At 40.0% G+C, this 21,528-nt stretch overlaps 1 protein-coding gene across 1 annotated transcript in view; it reads left to right on the top strand.

The window, feature by feature from the left end:
• RELN (reelin) overlaps positions 1 to 21,528 on the top strand; it is a 297,990-nt gene that overhangs the window by 251,983 nt on the left and 24,479 nt on the right. The window contains 10 exon segments of the mRNA XM_055711198.1: positions 1,789 to 2,018; positions 4,772 to 4,992; positions 6,026 to 6,173; positions 9,541 to 9,799; positions 11,104 to 11,353; positions 13,582 to 13,750; positions 16,956 to 17,096; positions 18,459 to 18,636; positions 19,926 to 20,119; positions 21,222 to 21,478. Coding sequence (XP_055567173.1) covers positions 1,789 to 2,018; positions 4,772 to 4,992; positions 6,026 to 6,173; positions 9,541 to 9,799; positions 11,104 to 11,353; positions 13,582 to 13,750; positions 16,956 to 17,096; positions 18,459 to 18,636; positions 19,926 to 20,119; positions 21,222 to 21,478 — 2,047 coding nt within the window.

The raw sequence follows: 21,528 nt of genomic DNA, 5'->3' as shown, positions 1-21,528 counted from the left end.
ACTGATGGGAGTAACCATTTAACCTAGTATGTATTAGTTTAGAGGGGTTATTATATTGTCATTAAGAAATCATAAAATAATCTTTCATGTAAATTGCCATGTTACATTTACCAGGCTACTTTTAAGAAAGATGTAGTGTTAAACAGCAAATTATACTAGTTTATAAACAGTTAATAAAATGATACTAAAGGTTTTCCAAGAAAAGTAGGTTTAGCTGTGTACTCATGCATGCTTCAGTTTGTCATGCAACTAATTCATAAATTATTGAATGCAAACCATTTCCTGTTTTAAAATATAGATTATAGCCTGTAGAACAAAAATGTTTGAGGTCACTTTAAGGTATTCATAAGTCTTCAGAGCGTTAACCTCATAAAATCTACATGCTTACTTCCATATGTGGTAAGAACATTGTTTTCAGCTCACGTTTTTGAGGATATTAGTATAAATGAAGAAGTTATGCATAATGCAGTAGAGTTTCTCCCAAGAGTTATAACCGATATTGGGTCAAGCACCTCTCTAAGATTCCAGATGAGTAGATAACCCTTCTAGTCGTATGTAGGTTGATGGGACTCATGTGCACTGAAGAGTGATGAAGGAAATTCAATGTCAGATACATTTTCAACATTCCTGCACAGTTCTAAGTATTATTGGGTTTTAGAAATAAAGAGATTTTCATTACAGAGCAGCATGTTATAAAGAAACTTACTTTCTGCTACAAAGATATGTAAAAACCTCAAAATGTTCCATAGTTTTAGTACAGGCTTTGTATTTCATTGGCAATGGGTTTTTATTTTTTATATGGTAAGTATAATACATCTTATTTTATATGACAGAGTCATCCTGTAAGGGAACTAATTCTTCTTTTATTTATATTATTTCTTTTATTATGAGCAATTTGAAACTAAAAGAACATCTTAATATCAGTGTGAAAGAAAAGCAGACTACTTTGCACTAGGGGCATGCAGAAGATATGTCTTAAGATGTCTTATATTCTGTACAAAGCATCATTTTATATTTTTTTTCCAATAGTAGAACTGTGTTCGTGTAAGTTTTCTGCCTTTTCTACTGTTCTCTAAATCAAGAATCTTGTAAGAATACCCAGAGAAGTTTGATGCTACCAAAATATATTTTGGTGTGATATTGAATCTAAATCCAGTCCAGCTATGATACTTTTAACACTGTCTCCTAGGGCTTTGCTCCTATATATAAACAAAAGGGTAGTGAGTATGAAAGCTGAAGAACACATGGAGTGATATAGCATACCCCCTGTGGCACAAGCTTTTTCATTTTTTTGGAAGTGTAACACAAGAAGGACCATAGTGCAGCTCAGCAATTTAACAAAAGGTTTATATTTGCACATTTTGTTTTAATATTTCTGGGTTTGAAAATGCACATTTTTTTGGTGCTGTCATTACTTAAGTACCTGCCAGAGGACTGCAAAAGCTGATGCATTTGCTCCAGCAACGTTAGCAGCTCTCCTTTGGGATTTTGTCTAATTATCTTTACAGTTTTCTCTTAATAGAAGTAGTTGGGGATTTCATATTACATTAATTTTATGATAAGCTAGAGTGCAATATGCCTATGGATAGGTAGGGCAATGTGCAAGAGTTCATGTTCACATGCATGTCTTGAGTGCATCATCCCAGTTGTTAAATGAGTTCCCAGATCCCTGTTTTCCTGGGCTAAATATATACCTTACCAAAGGGAGAGGCAAAGAGACAAAAGAGTGATCAGGAGTTCCACAACTTGCCCTATGTTATCTTCTGTATTTCCTGTCTTGGCCTCCAGATCAATATCGGCTGCACCACTGATAGTTCCTCTGCTGACCCAGTAAAGCTGGAGTTCTCACGAGATCTGGGGGCGACCTGGCACCTGCTGCTCCCCTTGTGCTACAGCAGCAGCAGCCACCTCAGCTCCCTCTGCTCCACCGAGCATCACCCAAGCAGCACTTACTACGCAGGCACCACCCAGGGCTGGAGAAGGGAGGTCATTCACTTTGGAAAACTGCACCTCTGTGGGTAAGTGTCCAGCTCCTATTCCTGCCAAGCTGCTTGTTGTTTGTTTTCATTTGTATTTTCCATCCAAAACGTTCTCCCAGAGGTGTGTAAGAATTGTGGCACTAGAGCAGATCAGATGATCAGTTTTTCTCCAGTTTTTGTCCTGAATGTTAGTTAGTGTTCAGAAAATTCCCAAAAATACATTATGCCTAATGCTAATGTAGAATAACAACAGATGATTTCCTATTTATCCAGATATCTAATTGGTGACATCTTTATGGAAGCGGGTTGCGTGGTAAAATTAATGCAAAACTGACTGTCCTTATAGTGTTTTGAATGTTCTTTACTGCAGTGAATTAGCCATGTGAATTTATCAAAGATATTATTGCATAAAATTTGAAATTCATTAGAAAATGCAGTAAAATGTGAGCTAGCATAAACTTGATTTTACTTCATTGTAAGGAAATGGACTGATGTAAATACTTGAGATCTCTTGTAGCTATAAAATTCTGTCATTCTATGAAATTAACTGCTGCAGTCACTCAGAAACTTAAAGTTTGTGGAACAAGCCAGGTTGGGTGATAACAGATACATAGCATAGAAAAACAACATATGCTAGCAGGCATAACATTACGTAACTTTTCAAAGTATAAAACAGTGCTGGTTACTGTTTTCAGAGAAATCTGTCTTCTAGCATCAACTCAGTTTATGTAAAAGATCACATCATTAAGGATTAAACTGTAGCATGTATGAATGAAAACGAGCTATGCAACTGTGAGACTTTATGAGTCTATGCAACCATGAGACTAAGTATTTATGAAACTACTGAATGCAGTGGGTCTTCCACTAAATAAATGGCCCTGTATGTGCCTTTGAAAGTATGAATAAACCTATGTAAGAGATGAGAACCAAATTTGGAAAACATGGATGTTTAATTTAAGAAAACATTTAAATTTTAAATTTGCATTTTGTGGTTTATGACAGTTACCTTTTCAAGTGTGGAATAGGTAACTACCTCTTGCAGCAGCTCATTTGTCCTTCTGCTTTTGCCCAAAAGAATTATTTGACTCTTTACCCAACTACCAATGCATTCCTCCAAATGAAAATTTTGACTGTGCAGACTCCTAACTCATTTAAACCTTCCAGGTATTTTGATTTAGTTCTCTGTTCCTGAGTGTTTCTAGCACATTTGCCTGCCTGCCTTCCTGTTCCTTCCCCATCGCAAAGGCCAGAAGCCAGTTGCTGACAGCCAGCCAAACCCAACAGCACAGAGCAGCTTCCATGGAGCGTTCGGTGCCACGAAATTCTAGGGCCAGAGGGCTGAAGGGCGATTTTCTTCACTAGAACCCCCTGGAATAACAAGAAAGAAACTCCAAACCTGACTCCTTGTGTAATTCATACACAAAGTGTCAAGTGATTATATTTAAATGAAGATAAAGACATTTTCAGTTATTTCCACTGTGTATGTTAGTTTGGAAATTAATATACGTTCTCAGCAGACAGCTGTAACTAAGAATTAGTATTCTAATTGTGTCCTGAAGGAAAAGTCTGTGGCCTGTTGAGCCAGTGAAGAAACCCAACCCCCTTCAGGAAGATCGGTATTTCGCTACGAGTCATGGTTCACCCCCACCAGGAGGGAGTCTGAGAGAAGGAGCTGACATGCCTCAGGGGTGGCACAATTCCAGCTTGTGGGGCAGAGTTCTCTGAAGAGGAGCTTACGACACCTCCAGCCTCACACTTGTGTCCTTTACCTCAGGGTGCATTAAAATCAATGTTTTTGACTTCCAGCAGGACTCTGGCTCTCGGGTATCTTTCTGGAAACTCTCAGTAGTGTCCCCACCCATCAGCTATCCTTTGTCACCTGAATCCCCTCATAAAAACTCTTTTTTAGCAAATCAAGACAAAAAAACTCATCAGCTACCCGTGCTATTGATTCTCCTGCTGCATTTAGTTATCTCTAACAAGACACATTAAACATGCAAGGCAATTAAGTGCTTTTCCCTTCTCACTCTTCTGATTTCCTTCCTCCTTTAAAACATTTTCTCAATTGGGAATAAAATTAGTCTCTCAAGTGTTTTTCCCTCTCTCAATTTGTTTTCTCTTCTTCCCCAGTCAGTTGCTCTTTATATGCAGCATTGATGCAAGTAGCACTTAGGAGGTGAATTAAAAATGACAGGACGGCACCCAAAGGAGAATATAGTTTAAATTAACAACTTGCAATATCAGTCTGGTTTAAGATTAAGCCACCGAAAGCAAGCCAGTGACATGGCAGGTCATGTTTTCTTTCCATGTAACCGAGGATGAGATCCTAGCACCCCAGCTTCACAGGTGGACTCCCTGGGGGAAGAGTGGCAGCATGAAGTAGGGTTTCACTCTCCGGGAAGGGGTGAAAGTGGCCTGGTCTGACCCAGACACTGTAAGCCAAAGCAGAAGGAAATCCATCAGACCACAGCCATTCATCCTCCCCATGACGATGGAGAGAAGAGCGGTTAGCTTTCAAATCCCATTTTCAAGTCCGTCATTCAGTTTTGGTATTATAAGTAATGAATAATGTTATTTTTATTTCTGTCAGTACTTGGGTTGAATGTCAACATAAAGATGCATGAGAGACTGAAGGAATTAGATATAGCAGTCGGTTTCTAGAATTATGCTATTTATCAAGCCAGTTCCAACAGAAAGAATACTGTATATATTGCATAGTATTTTGTATATCTACAGAATACAAAAAAGATGGAATTATTATTTCAATTAAATACATTTTATGCCTTTTTCAGGTTGGCAAGGTTTAGATGGTACCAAGGATTTTACCCTGCTGGATCCCAGCCAGTGACTTGGGCCATTGACAATGTGTACATTGGCCCACAGTGCGAGGAGATGTGCAACGGGCACGGCAGCTGTATCAACGGCACAAAGTGCATCTGTGACCCTGGGTACTCTGGGCCAACCTGCAAAATAAGTACCAAGAACTCTGACTTCCTTAAGGATGATTTTGAAGGTATCTCTTTTTTTTTTGCAGGGGTCCGAGTTCTGCCTGTCTGTCTTAGTGAAACCCTGGGCTCAAGGGATAAAACAGCAAAGTCTTCCTTACCTCTGCATGCTTCTGAATGTAATTTATGCTGGAGGGGGATTCCCGTGAACCAAGTAATTTAGATGTCATTCTCAGGCATGGTTTGTGAATGTTCAATGGCTATCAGTTGTCTAGTTTGGAGTGTCTGATTATTTGTGAAGATGTTAATGCTGGAATACAAAATCTTCACCGAAATAGAATTTCCTGAAACTTTATATGTAGAAAATAATTTTAGAAGAAAATGATGGTTTGATGGCGGTTTGACTTTAACACAGACAGAATGCGTGCAAGTGAGGCAAACAACAGCGGGCTTTAATGTTGTGCCGTTTCTCACTACAAGGGAAGCCTAAGTGGCCTTAATACAGCAAACATGGTTTCAGGGCAGACCCTGTGTCTCAGCGGTGAGGGCCACCACTCGGCAGGCACAGCTTGGGGTCTCCAAGCAAGCAACGGCAGGAGGGAACTCAAAGCCTCATGCAGGCCCGGGCACACACAGCAGTCACCTACACAACTCTAAAACCACCTTGAGGTTTCCCCCAGTAGCAAGCATGGCAAGAAGAGCCCGTTTTGAGTAAAGCAGCACCTGTGAACCAAACTCATTCCTTCATACGTGCTGCTGTTCACTTTGAATTTTGCAAGCCTTTGCTTGCCCGCTACCACATGATACCCAAAGATTCTTTATAGCCCTGAGTACTTTCTCATTATTTTAAGAAAAATGTAGAAAAGTGGCAAATCTTGTGAATAACTAGAGAGTAAGATCGCAGATTTCATACTTCTGAGGGTTTTTTGTTTATTTTGTCTTGATTCACGGCAGTTTTCTAGAATGCATTGCATTGGAAACATCAAATATTTCTTCACTCTGCATGTGATGTTTAATTTAGCTCTCTTCCCCTGGAAACAGTACTCTTGCAGTAGGAGCACTTTGGACTAAATCATAAATATGTGTTCACTGTGTATTCAGGTCAGCTGGAGTCAGACAGATTCCTGCTTGTGAGTGGTGGAAAGCCATCAAGGAAATGTGGCATCATGTCTGGAGGAAACAACCTTTTCTTTAATGAAGAAGGCTTACGTATGTTGATGACTCGAGACCTAGATTTGTCACAAGCCAGGTAACACAATTTCAAAGTTCTTTCAGGATTTCACTATAGAAATAACATACTGAAAAATAATATATATGCAACACTTCTGTGGTAAAGGCAAGCTGATATATTCTGTGGTCCTTACGGTAGTGAATATTCCATTTTAACCATTGTTACCATTTTAAATTAAATTTAATTTGAACTTTAATGGATCATTTAAATTTTTGTGGGTTTTTTTTACCTTGAATAAGAACTCCAGGATCTGGTGCCACACCTTCAGTAGTTTATGCAAGTTTTTATTTTTTAAATGCATAACATGAGAAATCGATTGCGTGTCACACGCTCTGCTTGTCTTACAGTTTGGTGTATTATGAGCCATTGCTGAAACAGGAGTATCTGCTGCCAAGGAGTAACTTTTACATTCATCATCTCATAATTCTTTCATTTTTGAAGCTTACTTTCTTCGTATTGTGCACATAATTCACTGAGAATTTCCCATCAAGCTGTCACCAGCTACAGTGAGCACAGCAACTGAAAAACAAATATTTTTAAGTGTATTTAGAGATTATGTTGTGTCATTACAGCCCACAGAGGAGGTATTTGATAAGTGAGACATGCTAAGCAAGCCACATTAAAAAAACGTACACTAAAATTTAAACCACATCCTAATAGTGTGCATGCTAACAAATAGGCATTGTTTTCTAATTATTTCCGTATTTTAGCTTATATCCTTACCTTACTACTTCGGAAAGGTGGCATTTTGTCTGAGACTTTTTTCTACTGATCTCTTGTAACCACCCTACTTCTCTCTAATGTTCTTTGGGGAACACTCTAACAGGCGCTTTATTTCTTTTTGACTTGTCTTCATTAGCATTGAAGCTTTAAATAATCATTTAATTGCAGAACCTCATGGTCAATAAAGATGCCTAATTTCTAACCATTATATTTTTTAGATCAGCAGTTAGCTAACCCTCAGTGAGGTGCAATATTAAAGATCCCTGTATTGAATCTGTAAGATTCCTTACAGCAAACTTTTTTCAGAACTTGGTAAATACAAACATAAATACTCTGCACTGATTTTATTTCCTAGACCATTCTGAAATTAAAAGATTGTTTAACAAAAGAAACAAAAGATCTTGTAAGTTGCTCCATTACACTAAATGACATGTTTTCCTTATTACTCGTGTTCAAAGAGCCGTCATTTATCTCCTCTTCGTGACAGTCTGTAGCTGGATTTGCATATATTGACCTCAAGGTGTTACATGGAGATAAATGACTTCTGTCTTAGTAAAAGGAAAACAAAACAGCACGTTTAATTTCTTGTATATGCTGATGAAAAATAACAGTTATCAACAAATAACTGTATGTTGTCTTCTGAACAGCAAGGCAGACTGCAGCGGCATTGCTGGGGGCTGCTCTTTAGCAACCTGAAGTAATTGCAGTGGGGTTTTCTTAATTTTCAGGCTGACTCTATCAGCCACCTGCAAAGCACAACAGATCTGGCTGTGACACAGATGTGCCAAATTCTGCACAGGACGTGGGAAGAGGTTTCAGTTTATGCCAGGAATGAGGAGAAGCAGCACTTCTAATAAATATCTTTAAGGGTACTTAGACTCAGTAGTCACATCAAAACTTCCCCTTTTCTTACGAGGAGATGCCTTGAAGTACGCAGGTGAGCAGTGGTGTCTATCAGTGCTGCAGGCCACGCTCAGCACCTGGGGATTGAAATGAAGCGGACTTTGCAATCCATTATCCATTGCCATCACATTTATATTTTAAAGAATGTAACACAGGGGACAGTATGTCACCATCATGGTGATACCTATAGCTGAAACTGTACAGCATGAAATATCAGTGGGGACAGAATATTTGAGGTGTCATAGCTAACCAAATCCCTTTCAATTCTGAATTACTAGAATATCCACACATTTTAGTGTTACTAGACCTACAAGAAAACTTTGCTTTTCCATTTCAAAATAGGCAGAGCCTTTGCAAAATATCTGTGAGATGAGAAGAGAGATATTTAAAATTACTTTTTTATCTGCTAGACATTGTTACCTATTTTTGAGTGGGTTATTATGATATTAGTAAAAATTCAGATAAAAGAATAGCAATCCACAGAGACCAGATTCAACAGAGACAAGGTCACCTGGGTTTATTTCCTTTGAATTATGTGGTGAATGTCAGAGTAAATCTGAGGAGGCACAAAGACTTGCCAGTAGTGAATCCAATCCATTACAGTTGATACGTTGATCCATGAGGGTCCCCAGTGCTCCTTTACAGCACAAGCAATAAGTTATGTCTGGGACATGGAGGTGGATATAATCTATAGCGAAAGAAGTTATATATATAGTAGCAAGAGAAACCGTGAGTCACAGAGAGGACTAGAATTAATTGACTTGCAGGTCTGGTGTTTTATTGAAGCTTTGTCTGCCCAGCACCTCTGCAGCCTCCGCTCCCAGTGGATCTACCTGCATATCAAACCAGAGCAAGACTTTTGAATCAGAACTTCTTCTGCACCATTTCATTTAACCGTGATCCAGGCAGCACTAATGCAATAATAATTAGAACAGATACAACACTCTAAAGCTGTGTGAAAGCTGTGCAAACATGAATTAATACTTGTAATATCGCAGCAAGTCTGATAGGTAAATAACATTACAGCAGCGGTTCCCTCTACTCCAAGCGCATAGTAGAGCTATTTATGAGCATCGGCTAACCAGAAGAATTTCACAGTTTGATACAAGTCTATTGTGCTGCTTTGGAGAAGCCAATTAAATAGGGGATGAAAGTGCTGGTTTCCCTGGGTGGCTTGGGCTGGCTTCAGGGAAACCAGCACATTTAAGCGGTGTGATTTAGACAAATTTCCCAGGCTGACTAAATGGACCAAATGATCCCTGAAAGTGAAACGTGCTTTGTTCTCCTGTCCGGATTTTCTCTAGTTTATGCCAACGGGAAACCAAGATGCTTATTTTGAATTCAAGGATTTCAGCAAATTCATAGCAAATTATGATCTACTTAGGGTACCATTGCTTTTCTGTCACTAATATCTGTACTCATGGGCTACAGGGATAAAAAATTTCACCCAGGATTATGTTTCTGATATTAGCAACACCATCTGCTATGCAGACAAAAGCTCAAAACATAAATGACTGGCTTTGTTCAGCCTCTTCTGCCTGGCAAACGACCACACAGGCAAAATGAATTTTTGTCACCCCACCTGTCTGTCTACTTATATTATGGAGGCTTTGAAAAGGAAATCATAAGACCTCCCTAAAGCTGACTCTTACAGCAAGAAACCACAGGGCTAGTCAATAGACAAACTTGAAGTCTTTCTAGTTGGTTGTGTAGGATTTTGCAGAAAAGAAATCTTCCCAGTAATTGCTCCCCCTGTTAGATTTGTGCAGTTCTTCATGAGACTGGGATGCGGCAAGGGGGTGCCAGACCCCAGGAGCCAGCCTGTGCTGCTGCAGTACTCGCTCAATGGGGGCCTCACATGGAACCTTCTCCAGGAGTTCCTCTTCAGTAACTCCAGCAATGTGGGACGATACATTGCCCTGGAAATTCCCTTGAAGGCTCGCTCCAGCTCCACTCAGCTTCGCTGGTGGCAACCATCCGAGAATGGACATTTCTACAGTCCCTGGGTAATCGACCAGGTAAGGAATCCTGTGCACTGTTTGTTGATAATACAGCTGTAGACTGTTTTCAGTCTTAATGTTTCCCTTTTGTTGGCATACGTCATTTCAGCAGGTCAAGCAAAAATGCTTTGTATAAAGATATTCCAGAATTATAATAATTAGCAAAATAATAGATTTTATCTTAAAAATATTTTAAATTTAAAAATTAAAATAAAAATAAACAATTACTCTTTGCTAAGCTTGTGTTTTTAACACACAGTTTCCATGCAGGGTACTGAACGCCCATTTTGGAGCTAGGAAAGTCCTTCGTACATGAGTAGAGCCTCAGGTTCACACTGCAGAAGCCCTTACCATGCAACATGCAAGTCTGAGTTTTAAACTTTAAAATCCTTCATTTAAACTCTGTCCAAATATGTAACTGGCTTGGTAGAATGTAATAGAAAAAAAATGCTGAAAAATGTCAGTCTATATCAGTCTTCTAATTTTGAAAACAAAGTTGTTTCCTATTTGAGAATTGCTTCTATAAAGATTATTATGTTTCTTTTTATTACTTGGTATAAACCTCAAGAAACCCCACTAAAGTGATTGCTCTCTAAGTAGTGTTATTGGGCTGTCCAAGTTAAACTTGCTTAAACATATGAATGATTTTTTAAAGGAGTTAGTTCAGGTCCTTAGGAGGAATCCAGAAACTGAACTCCTAGCCACATTTAATGATGTGGTTACAAAATTTTACTTCCCATCCCTCCATTTAAAAATGAAAAAGTCCTCATTCTTTCATTCCTATAACTTCATTGAATATGGTTAATTTTAGTTCAGAACAATCAAAACCCGAATTCAGATAGCAAATGAAAATTAATTCTACCTTGCTTGCTGTTGAGTGGTAAAATGCTGACATCTTACAGTCAATGGCAAAAGAGACTTTTTGCCCAATTCTATCAGCCCATGCAATCTCGTAGGAGTGCACCAGATTACAGCAGAGCTGAGCAGTCAGTAGGAAAAACAACAGTGTAATAACTTTGCTCATACCAACATTTATTTTTGTGAGCAGTTTTAATTCACCCAGGATGGAGTTCACTTCCCTGAACTTCAGCTTTGTATAGCTGAACGGATCTCTTTAGGACTCCTTTGTAGGAAAAAGATATTCCCCTTCCTCATAACCTAAACTCTTTACAAAGTAAATTTGTGTATTTTGGGCCAGCAGACTATATATGCGTCAATCAGTAAATCTCTTCCTCCTCCAGGATGCTATGTCACATGTATGTTTGTGAAGACTTCTAGACATTTTTTCTTTTCAATAAAAATTTCCTTTCCTAATGTTTCAGATTCTTATTGGAGGAAACATCTCTGGCAATACAGTATTAGAAGATGATTTCACCACACTGGATAGCAGAAAGTGGCTGCTCCATCCTGGTGGAACAAAGATGCCAGTCTGTGGCTCTACTGGGGATGCTCTAGTGTTCATTGAGAAAGCCAGCACCCGCTACGTTGTCACCACTGACATCGTTGTCAATGAAGACTCTTTCTTGCAAATAGATTTTGCGGCATCCTGCTCTGTCACAGACTCCTGTTATGGTAATGACCTCTTAGTAATTCCTGCCCTTCCTCTTCCTCTCCTGTACAGCACACTACACTTGTTTTCTGGTTCTATTTTTCATCGTAACGAGAACTGAGAAACAAAAGATAGTTGCATGTTTCTGTTAGGAATTGTAGTATCAGCTTTTTTATTCTAGGTGTCTGAAGCATAAGGTAAACTAAAGTATATTATTCCCTCCGAGCACTTAAGTTAACTGTTCAATTCATTTGAGAAAAAACCTAACAGCTTCTTACTCAAATCCATTTAGCAGTTTATGGTATCCACAGCTTGGGGTTATCTTATGCTTCTAATAATAAGCAGCTGGGTGTTCCCAGCATATATTTCTTGCTTTGTGGTCTTGCATTTTCAGTGAAGTCTCAGTTCAGATCTCACTTGCACGGGTATAATTAAGAGATGATTTATATCAGCATACATCTGACACCAGCTAAGTCAGCATCAACTGCAAAAATGTGTATTGTCCACATGAAATAATAAACATGTGTATATATATGTGTGTATGTAGGAATGTATGCATAGATACATGCATATATATGTGTATATATACACAATGATGCAATTTTTAATTACCTAACTTCTTTTTTTCCATATGATGTGTATTCAGTGCAGAGCATGCTTTTGTATGTGTGTATGTATACGTACACACATACACATATAAATAAAAACATGCTCTACACTCAATACACATCACATGGAAATTAAGAATTGGTGCATTATGTGAATTCTAAGATGTACAAGAAACAAGTCTTCCTAGCTTTTGAATGCTTGATTGTACATCTTAAATTACATTATTTTAGCATAGGGTTTTGGGGTATAGATTTTTTTTATGAGTAGAATATAATATGTTGCAGCATGTAGCATGAGTTAATTCACCGGGTTGTGACTATTCCTCTAGAATTCTGCACAAAAACTGGAAAAAGACTTTACATGAAGTCCCAGGGGTGGCTTCTCTGATTTTGCTGTTCTAAAGTCAATGGAAGTAACATATTTTACTCAAATGCTTAACAAATTTTAAATTTTTTATTTTATTTTATTAAAAAGACTGTGGCATCCTAAGATCACCTCTGCTAAGTTTAAAAGTGTTTTGGCAGTTTATACTGGCAAAGAAGCAGTTCCTTCTTTTTTTGTTTCTTTGTCCACTACACGTACCATTATCTTAACTTAGTATTAAATTAGGCAGGACACTACCTAATCATGCTTCCAGTCATGATGAGCAAAGCATTTCATTTTGGTGATGGAGATTTAACACTAAAAACTCACTTACCCTTGTTTGTATCCACTTGCCCTTGTATTTCTATGGCACTGTCTTCTGTGCTTAGACATCGAGTAGGACTGGTTGGGTGATTAAGGGTCATTCTCTGTGCATGAGGATAGAAGAAATGGGTCTGTAGTAATTAAAAAAGATCACAGATTATCACTCCTGTCACTGCAAACATGTTCCATGTTTTACACAGCCAGAATGCCTGGCAGCTGGAACATATACTTCGAGTTACAATTCTGTGCCTGTTATTATTTACTTTTTAATGGCTGCATAAAAGTTTAACTTGAAGTATTTAGTAAGCTTGACTAACCTTTACTTTTCATAATAAAAGTTTATAAGCCATAAGCATCAAAACAATGAAATTGCTGATTTTTTGCCTAGAAATGAATACATTACTTCAATGTGGCTAGACTGTGTTTGAATGAAAACAAGCTCAATGACTAACAAACTCAATTTAAAATTGTTTATGATGGATAAATACATGTGCTGGCCTGGAGGGGTTGGAAGGGTGACTTAATCATCCTGTGACAGAGCCAAAAGTTTGAATGTAAGTGTTGCTCTGGCTAACACAGTGATCTGAATCTCATCCTTCAGCCTGAAAAACAAAAACAGGTGCTGGTCATGATGCTGCCACATCACTTTCTTGCACACTGCAACCACAGGCCTGACTTAATCCTGGAGACTTAAAGACTTTATCTTTGCAATTGTGGTCCCTTGAGTAAGGTGATGGATGCAGAGGTGTATTGCAATCTTCTCCTGAGCTATATGTGCCCAGCAACATGTAAAGGTTGGGTAGCTTTGTGCTTCTGTCACAAGAGTTTGAAAAGTTTTGAGTGGTTATTTTGTCAGCATAAACTTGTGACTAACGCTCTCTGGGGTTACCAGTTTATTGCAGGCCTATGGATGTAAGGCTCTAAATTAAGTAACTAACCATCTTTCCACCATTAGCTATTGAACTGGAATATTCAGTGGACCTTGGTCTGACCTGGCACCCCATTTTGAGAGACTGTCTTCCCACTAACGTGGAATGCAACAAGTACCATCTCCAGAGGATTCTCATTTCGGACACTTTCAACAAGTGGACCCGGGTTACTCTGCCTCTGCCTCCGTATACTAGGTATCTCCCTCTGGTTTTCTGTAGAATAAATCTAAATGTGTAACTGTGTCTTAAGGCATCATACATTATAGCGTTAAAATAATTGTACCTTGCCATTTTTGTTTGGTCCATGTATATAGCAACAAATAAATATCAGTAAATGAAGCCCCATTCTGCTTTGCATAAAAAATTCCAAAGCTCCTATGTGCATTTACTTTTCTTAGCTATTTAAAGATAGGAAATTCTTGTTCTGTCTTGTCCTGGGGAGGGACAGAGGGAACTTTTTCAAGAATCTCATGTTATCCTCAGTCTCACTGAATTCTGGTTGTTTCAGTGTCTAATTGGACTGGCTGAATCCCTGCTGCACCCTGTGCTTGCTGTTGTTATGAGCTGTCGATTTAAATGTAGCACTTTTCAGGCTTCTTGTTTTTCTGTGCATTCTTTGTGTCTTTTGTGTCTCTCTCACCTTTGATGTTCTCATCATTGTTTTTACTCATGCCCCATTTTCACCTCTTCTTCCTTTTCCTATGTTCTTTTGTCTTTGAGGGAAGAAAAATTGTGGGATTGGTTGGGAGGGTGCAGTGAAAGGAGCTGTTGGGACTGACAGGGCTATTGGGAGTGCTGCCATACTGTTCCCTACGATGCTCTGAAAACTCCTGGATTTTTATTTTGTTTGTCAAAAAGATCCATCTAGGGACAACTGGGTAGTTCAGCCTTCCAGTTTGCATCCTTCTTGATGTGCTTGTTTTGCAGGAATAGCTGTGACTGTTCCCCGCGCAGTCATACCTGATGAAGCTGGCGTAGAGCTAGCCCAAAGTAAAGCCCTGCAAACACAGGTAGCATGGACATCAGGCTCTCTGCACAACCTGGCTCCACAGCTTTGCTCCTGTTGCTGAACCCAACCTCCTCACATACGCATAGGCTGAACTAACTGCGGGCACAGAAGTACCACAGCACCAGCAGAGCCTATGCCTGTTTAAGAAAGGTTGTTGTGAAAGATGCCAGCTAATGCCCATACGAGTTTGGAAACCGAGACCTTTATCTTTTAGCAATTGTACTGAGAGCGCTTATACACTTGCCACACATTTGGAAACTAGTAGTGGAAAAGTCCATGTTCTGTTACCGATCATGTAAGGCACCTAGATTCTTCCCTATCTTCAGTGCAGTGCTTCACATCAAGTAACAGTATTTTTTTAGGACTTGTTCCCAGCATCGTTCTCCTCTTCTTCCTCTTTTGTACTGCTTCACTACACACTGTCTGCAAATTCCATTACCCCAACAGTTCTTGTATAAAGTCTGTGAACCTGTGTTCAGGGGGGGCTTTCTGAGGCTAAATAGGATAAATCAGGACTGGAGCTGATGTTTCAGACCAATTGAATTTGGACCTGAAAGGAACCTACCACCCAAAATAAATTTAGGTTTATAAATAACTTTGATTTTAAGACTGAAAAGTTTTTTGAGCAGTATACGACAAAAGAAGTCTGATGTCCTACAGAGGCAAAGTTCGCTTTTGTGTCCAATCCAATAACTATATTTGTTGGCTCAGGTAATAAGATTTCCCAAAGCTATTAAGATAGGAATTGCATGAGAGAGGTGCAGCTAATAGGCCTTTTAGTCTAGATGCAATATAATTTTTATGCTGCTTTATTTTCAAGCTGTGTAACAGCAGGTGTGTGTCTCTAATTGTTTGTGCCTGTGTGTTTTGGGGATATGCAGGCTACATAGTCAATAGCTTGGCCTATTGCACAGCACCCATCCTTACGTAGCCTTTTAGGGCTTGTGTAGCCCAGGGTGCTATCTAACCTCTGGCCTGTGGAAGGCAACGAACACTCAGTTTTGATCAGACTCAGAGCTGATTTTAAAATGCAAATGCAAATGCAAAGCTTCTCTGGGGAGCATCAGCTCCATAAATTGTTAGTGAAGCACTAAACCTAAAGCAAGCAGTGTAAGATATAGGGCTTGTCTTTATTCCTAAAGGACCTCCTCACAATTTATGCATTTCTTTTAAAAATGCTATTTGGTGAGCAGCTAGACAGCACAGTAGTAGATTTCTCTTTGGATAAACTTGTTATTCATTCACCTCACACAACATGTTTATAAAGAAATAATTCATAGGATAACACTGACCTTACCGTAAAAGGTCTATATTTACACTGAATAAATTTGGGGGATTTTGCTGTTTATTTGTTTTGGTGTTTACAATAATTGTAATTTCGCTTTGAGTTTCAAAAGAAAACAGACTGCACAAAGTTCAATGCTGCCATCTAGTGCTGTACAGCAAAACATGGAGTAGCTTGAATTTAAAATGGTATTTTTGATAAGTTACAGAAATTCATCTACTCACAGCTATTGGAATATAGGTGTCCACTGCTGCGTGACCTGAATAGCTATTAGGTATCCCCTGACTGTTTCATCTAGGTTTTTGTCCTCTATCTTGGGAGCTGAGACACTTAATTCACATATAACTACATCAAAGCAAGGTGTTAGAACAGGGAGCTAAGCCCTCTTTAATGAAAAAAACGAAAATGATTTACTGGAAGGAGCCAGGATCATGCCAAAGACTATTTTTTAACATTTCCAGCCTAGCCCTGGATGGAGGGGAGGGAGGAAACTGCAAAACCAGGGTCATGCTGCACATACACATGCTCTCATCTGTCCCCTGTAGGTTTATAAATGGCAGCAGCCAACTCACTCCTTAGAGTTGCTCTTACTTAAGTGTAGTTGGGAGAATTCATAGAGAAAAGGTTGGGTTAGTTTGTTGACTTGGACAGAAGCAATAGCACTCAGGCTCAGGGTGAAACTTGGAGGATTTGGGTGATTCTGGTTTGATCCAGCTCCCAGCTGTCCCTCAAGTTCGGATTTGTGCTTGTACGTGGTTATGACTGGTCTGAGCTTCCCTTTGGGCATATCACCTTCTTCCTACCCTCTTCTCCACTGCACCAACCACAGCCCACTGCCTTTGCTCTCACTGGTGAGCGCTTTCCCACCTCCCACGCTCTCAGCATGCTACCAAGCACCCATGCTTTGTCCTGCTCTCCAAATGTGGGCACCCTGCTCTTGGCTTTTCAGAGACCTTGTCGTTATGAAGAATCAGCCCTGGGTTGTGCTGGTATCAAATGAATCTTCCAGGAGCAGTCTAGCCTTAAGACTGGCATTTCTTTTCAGTCAAAATAAAGATTAGCTTAGCTAGAATTATTACCTTTCTGTTTTTCTTTCTCTCCCAAAGGTCTCAAGCCACTCGTTTCCGCTGGCACCAGCCTGCTCCTTTCGATAAGCAGCAAACATGGGCAATCGATAACGTCTACATTGGGGATGGCTGCATAGACATGTGCAGCGGCCATGGGAAGTGCACACAAGACAACTGTGTGTAAGTGCCATTTGTGCCCTGTCCTGCCCGATGCTGTAGCGTTTTGCTCCTCCTCTGTCATTTCAATGAACTTGCAGGAAAGGCTTTGATACAATTTTTAAAAGGAAGGTGGATCTTGCTGTTAAAGCAGGGCACTGGGACTACTTGGGAACAGAAATAACAAGAGGAAGGGGTAAGTGTGGGGGTTAGCTCTGCCAGACCTCTGCCTGTTTGTACGTCAAATGTGTGGGCCGTGCTGCCAGTCCTTTCCTCAGCGGCAGCGTATCACCTCTGCTGCTGCCTATGCTGTATCTTGGCTCCCCTCCCACTAGGTAGTGAGCAAGGACCCCTTGAGTTTGCATACCCTTTTAGGAACGCACAGCCCTGGAGCTTCCCAGAAGATGTCACCCTTATTCCCAAGGGGTTTCACGCCATGTCTCCCTGCCCTAATCCTGGCCCTGGGTGCAGAAGACCTGGGCTGGAGGTAAGACACGTCCACTAAGCAGAATACACACCAGTTCTTCACAAGGCCAGATTTTGCCTTGGGGCTGGTGTTGGCTTGATGGCCTAACGCAGTGCCTCTGCTCCATGGTAGGGTTTGCCAGTGGAGCAAACCGGCTTGATCCTCAGACTGTTTAACAGCCCACACAGAGCCCTGCAAAGCTAACAAACAACAACCAGATCCCCCCAGATTTATCTGTCTGGCAACAGAGAAATACCTTCCAGATGGATGTATTGCTTTTTTCCAGCCACAAATGGCAACAGAAATGGGAGAATTGTTGTACAATTGTGCTGTGACTGTGTTTGCTAGAAATACATTCCGCTGCAGAATAGACATATTATTGTGTTGTCCTCTCTCCTGACAGCACTGAAGTACCAAGGCTTAATCTCCCTGGTGAAATCTGCATAGTAGCAGAACACATTTCCATGCTGTTATCCAATCTTTGACACATTATAAGAAGGTTTTTCAGAGAAAAAAAAGGGGGACTATATAATGAAATAACAGGAAAGTACCCATCCACTAACAGTTTAAAGAAACTTAAAATCTAACATGAGCAGGACATTCTCAGGCTTTGCACATTCTCTTAGGTTTATCTCTCCAAGTACAATGTATTTGACTGATTTTCCTCTGTGCCGGAGTGTAGTCTGTATTAGCAGCTAGAATGAGACATAATACTAGCCTTCCTAAAGGCATTTTTTTCATGTTAACTACAAAAAGTGGCAGATGTTTGAAACCCCCATACACCAGTTGTGTGCTAGCAAATGATGCAGACAGCCTCTACGCGGAGTAAGATGGCACCTTAATGTGGAATAACACGGCACTGATTAAACCTCTGTGCAGAGCTTTTGCCAGCTGAATTTTGCATTTGCTTTCCTCTGCAGCTGCGATGAGCACTGGGGTGGGCTGTACTGTGACGAGCCAGAGACCCCCCTTCCGACACAACTGAAAGATAACTTCAACCGCTCGCCATCTAACCAGAACTGGCTGACAGTGAATGGGGGCAAACTGAGCACGGTCTGCGGCGCTGTAGCCTCTGGGATGGCTCTTCACTTCAGCGGGGTGTGTGTTCAGCACAGGGGCCAGCTGGCTCCATTCGACAGTATAAATGGGACTGATTTAAAAAGTTAAATAAATAGGAAGGTGTTAAAAAATATCAGCATAACATATTAAACACATAACATACAAAAAACCCCTTATATTCTTTTCCCAGCTTAAGGTCAAAGTCAGACAGGTCCTACAGACTAGGGCCAGCCAGAAACACTCCAGGAAAGCAGATACCATGTTCCTGCTGCAGCCAGGAAAATGAGATATAGCATGTGTGCCGCCTCAAAAGAGCTGTGGAGGGGCCTTTGGAGGTGGAGCTGATAGACTAAAGCACAGTCCAAATATGTAGACACTCAATTCCACTCACTCATAATAGGCTCCTGATAGCATTTAGAACTTCCAGAGACAAGACTTTGGTGCAGCTTCTAATCAGACCACAGAGGTAAATTAATAACTAAGTATTTGCATGTGTATAACTTGCATTGGTCATTGAAAATACATCCCTGTGTAGCCTCATTCTTCAGATACTTCATTGTTGGGGTTTTTTTCCCAGAAAAGTAAGCTGAGTAAGCTCAGAGTAAAATTTCCTGGTTTAGCTGCATACATAGGTATTTAACCCAGACTGCTGCTGAACTACAGTTTGCTTACAGATAACCTTGTGATTATAAAAATGACAGAATAGTATTTTATAAACATGCAAAACATATCCTTGTAGATCAGCTCCATGCAAATATATTACTAGGTTCAAACTGATGCAAGTTTTCAAAATAAACTGACAGAAGTATTACATTTCCACTTCCTTCCAGTAGGACTAAGTAGGTACCACTAACTAATAGACTAAGCAACATGAAATATGTAAGGGATTATGGAAAAACAAATTATTAAAACTGCTGTGCCATTTGATGCTTTGCATAAATTGAGTCATTAGCACATAATCAGTGATTCATTAATTCTGCCTGGAAAACCTTATATTTTACACCAGGGGCATGGATTTTTATAACTCTTGTATTCAGAAGAAAGGTGAATACCATTCTTGATACTGAATGTTGTAAAGCTGTAGGTACAAGTAGCAACATGTATGAATACACAACAGGAATTTTTAAATTGCAACGCAACTGAAATTATGTCCTCAGGGAAGAACATTTATTGTTCTGTTGTAGCTTTACCTTTTTTATAATTAGTATAATTTTGTACAATTTTGAAAGTTCTACAATGTGAAGTTAAATTAACAGTGACTGCATAGTCTAATACTTTGTTGTGTTTGTAAGTTTTGCCAGCCAACGTATTTTTTCATCACTTTTAAGGGCTGCAGCCGTATGTTAGTTACAGTGGATTTGAACCTCACCAGTGCAGAATTCATCCAGTTTTATTTCATGTATGGATGTCTGATAACTCCTAATAACCGCAACCAAGGAGTGCTGCTGGAGTATTCTGTGAATGGTGGAATCACCTGGAGCCTCTTAATGGAAATTTTCTATGATCAATTCAGCAAGCCTGGGTTTGTAGATACCTTCTTCTGGCTATAACATTTCCTGTACTAAAGTAAGGTGGTCTTAAATGTTTCTTAAGAACCTGTGGGACATATTACTGCTGTCGTTTGGATGTCATATCTTTTAAGAGTTTAGCCTGCCCAGTCCTGCAAGCGTTTATGAATGGCCTTAGCACATGTGCTTGAGCATCATCAGCATTTGTGCAGCTGCTAGGCCAGAAATACAAGGGTAGTAAGGAGTCTGTAGCAGTCTAGTAGATTCGTAAAGGGTTGCAGGAAGACAAATTAATAGCTACTGTAATAATACCCATGCTGTTCTTTAAGATACTTTCATTTACAATCTAGTTTCTTACTGACAAGAGCAGAAATTCATTGCTTGAACTAGTTAGAAAATGGTGTGGAGAGGAGAAAATTAATTCCTGCAGATATCCATCAAAAGGACGGATACACTGAAGATCTATTTTCAGATATTCATGAGATTCAGATCATGCATACGTATGGTGGACCTTTTCCTCACTGTCTAATCTAATAGACTCATAGAAAATGGGGCTGGGAGGGACCCCTTATTTGTTATTTCATTTGGACACACCAATAAATCACTAGCACTTTAACTGGACAAGAGATTTAAGTGTGCTATCATCTACCGTTGGAATGGAAATAAGAAAACGGTACTCAAACAGCAGATAGCTGAATGGCTCCAGGTTGAAAATAGCAATCTTAATTTTACTTCAGCATTCTCCTTCTTAACATTTCCCTTAAGACCTTATGGTCATACCCCACTTGCTAATCTAGACCATTGCATTTGGTCCCATAAGCAGAGTTGGAGCACACAACGTTGCTCAAACCATGTCACAGTGGCTGCTGACCCTTCCCACCTCACTCTGAGACCCTGTCCCAGGGATGACATTGGGAGTAATAGGGAAGGTTTTTGTTTCAGCCGTCTCCTGTAGGGGAACATAGGCTAGATCACCCAGTCTTTTCCTTCTTTCCCAGCTTCCACATAGTCTAGGAAACAATGGGAGTGGACCTGGTCAAAGCACCCAGCACAGAGCACTGGGAAGTGTCTTCCTCCTGTGGCTTTCTTACAACTAAATTCCACTTTTTATTTCAGCTTTGTGAACATCCTCCTTCCCTACGATGCCAAAACCATTGGGACACGCTTCCGCTGGTGGCAGCCTAAACACGATGGCCTGGACCAGAACGACTGGGCTATTGACAATGTGTTGATCTCCGGCTCAGCTGACCAGAGGACGGTGATGCTTGACACCTTCAGCAGTGCTCCCCTGCCACAGCATGAGCGCTCCCCTGCCGATGCAGGGCCCACTGGGAGGATCGCCTTCGACATCTTCATGGAAGACAAAACCACAGGTAAAGATTTTACATGGATCTGAATTAAAAAGCAAGAAGTCAGTCCAGCG

The sequence above is a fragment of the Falco cherrug genome, chromosome 5 (assembly GCF_023634085.1).
Source record: "Falco cherrug isolate bFalChe1 chromosome 5, bFalChe1.pri, whole genome shotgun sequence".
Classification (NCBI taxonomy): Eukaryota; Metazoa; Chordata; class Aves; order Falconiformes; family Falconidae; genus Falco; species Falco cherrug.
This window is presented reverse-complemented; position numbering and strand designations above follow the sequence as displayed.